This window comes from Clupea harengus, chromosome 16, assembly GCF_900700415.2.
Source record: "Clupea harengus chromosome 16, Ch_v2.0.2, whole genome shotgun sequence".
Classification (NCBI taxonomy): Eukaryota; Metazoa; Chordata; class Actinopteri; order Clupeiformes; family Clupeidae; genus Clupea; species Clupea harengus.
Genome location: NC_045167.1, coordinates 24,349,865 through 24,351,654, shown reverse-complemented (window position 1 = coordinate 24,351,654; position 1,790 = coordinate 24,349,865). Strand labels below are relative to the sequence as shown.

The following is a 1,790-nucleotide window of genomic DNA, read 5'->3' as shown; positions in this document are numbered from 1 at the left end:
TCTTTACGTAATTATTATAATTGTAATGTTTTTTATTTAAGCATTTTTATTTTATGTATTTTTATTTATTTTTTTATTATTTAATTAACTTATCTGTTCCTGTATTACCATTGTTGTTATTATTGTTGTTATTATTATTGTTCTTATTGTTTAAGTGCTTTGGCAACAGTGTACCATACATTCATGCCAATAAAGCCATTGAAAATTGAAAATTGAGAGAGAGAGAGAGAGAGAGAGAGAGAGAGAGAGAGAGAGAGAGAGAGAGAATCTATGTATTAAGTGTGTGTTTGTGTCCCCCTAGTGTTCAGACGGTGATAAGGCGTGCCACCTGTGGACGGTGGTGGATCTGGCCTTCTTTGTGCTGATGGGTATAGTGGGGGGGCTGCTGGGCGCTCTCTTCAACTGCATCAACAAACGCCTCGCCAAGTACCGCATGAAGAACGTCCACCCCAAGGCCAGGGTCATCAGGTAGGACACACACACACACACACACACACACAAACGCCTCGCCAAGTACCGCATGAAGAACGTCCCCCCAAGGCCAGGGTCATCAGGTAGGACACACACACACACACACACACTCATTAGCCTGTTTATTAGGAATACAGAACTAAAACTAATGGTTTTAAAGGTCTTCAATCAGCATGTTATTACAACTGTACAAAGGCATTGTTATGTGTGTTTATTAAAGTGAACGATCAACATACACTGGGTCCTCAGGCCAGCTTAAGCAGGTTCCTGACGGAGTTACATTATGCATGAGGATGGTGTACTACAGGGAATAGTACACACACACACACACCACACATTGAATTTCAGTGCGAGTCAGACCATTTGCTCAGCCCCTTGTCTTATTGGTTGCCAGGGTGTTGGAGAGTCTGCTCGTTTCCATGGTGACGACGGTGGTGATCTTCGTGGCCTCGATGACCCTGGGAGAATGTCGGGACCTGTCTCCCCCCACAACACACAACTCCACTGTGCTGGTTAGTCAGACAAACACACACACACACACACACACACACACACACATACGCACTTACTCACTCACACACTATTCAACTGGACAGTCTGACACACACACACACACACACTCACACTCACACTCACACTCACACACCATTGCACTGGTCAGTCAGACAAACACACACACACACACACACACACATACACACACACACATACGCACTAACTCACTCACACTCTATTCAACTGGACAGTCTGACACACACATACACACATACCTACACACACACACACACACTCACACTCACACACCATTGCACTGGTCAGTCAGACACGCCATCATCCCCCAAAACGTCTCTGCCCTACACCCTAACCCAAAACCACAGTGGCCTGGCCAGTAGATATCTCATGGGTGTGTGTGTGTGTGTGTGTGTGTGTGTGTGTGTGTGTGTGTGGCCAGTAGATATCTCATGGGGCCTTACTGTGATGGTGAACACGGCTGGGGGAAACTGCCTATTCTGCCCGTGTGGGTGTCTAAATGAAATTGCTGCCGAGGTGTGGACTTTGGATATAGGTGTGGCGACACATTCTTCTCAGACCGGGAACAATAGAATGCGCCAGTCAAAAGCGCTCCTTGTAAACATTCTCCAGAACCCCGCTGCGATATTGACACCTTCTTGCATTGTAATCTCGTCGGTGATTGGTCATTCAGTTGCTCAATAATGCTTCTGGTCGGCTTTAACCAAACTAATTAACTTGGGCCTGGCTCTGCCCACTTAGGGCCTGTAGCGCTTGCTCTGAAGCATGTCCTTTATTGTGTGTGTGTG

At 46.0% G+C, this 1,790-nt stretch overlaps 1 protein-coding gene across 1 annotated transcript in view; it reads left to right on the top strand.

Annotated features, from left to right (window-relative positions):
* The first annotated feature begins 280 nt into the window (after positions 1-280).
* LOC122133574 (chloride transport protein 6-like) overlaps positions 281-1,790 on the top strand; it is a 3,928-nt gene continuing 2,418 nt past the window's right edge. Inside the window, exons 1-2 of the mRNA XM_042710030.1 lie at positions 281-468; positions 866-983. Coding sequence (XP_042565964.1) covers positions 365-468; positions 866-983 — 222 coding nt within the window. The 5' untranslated portion in view covers positions 281-364. The remainder of the gene's footprint in view (positions 469-865; positions 984-1,790) is intronic.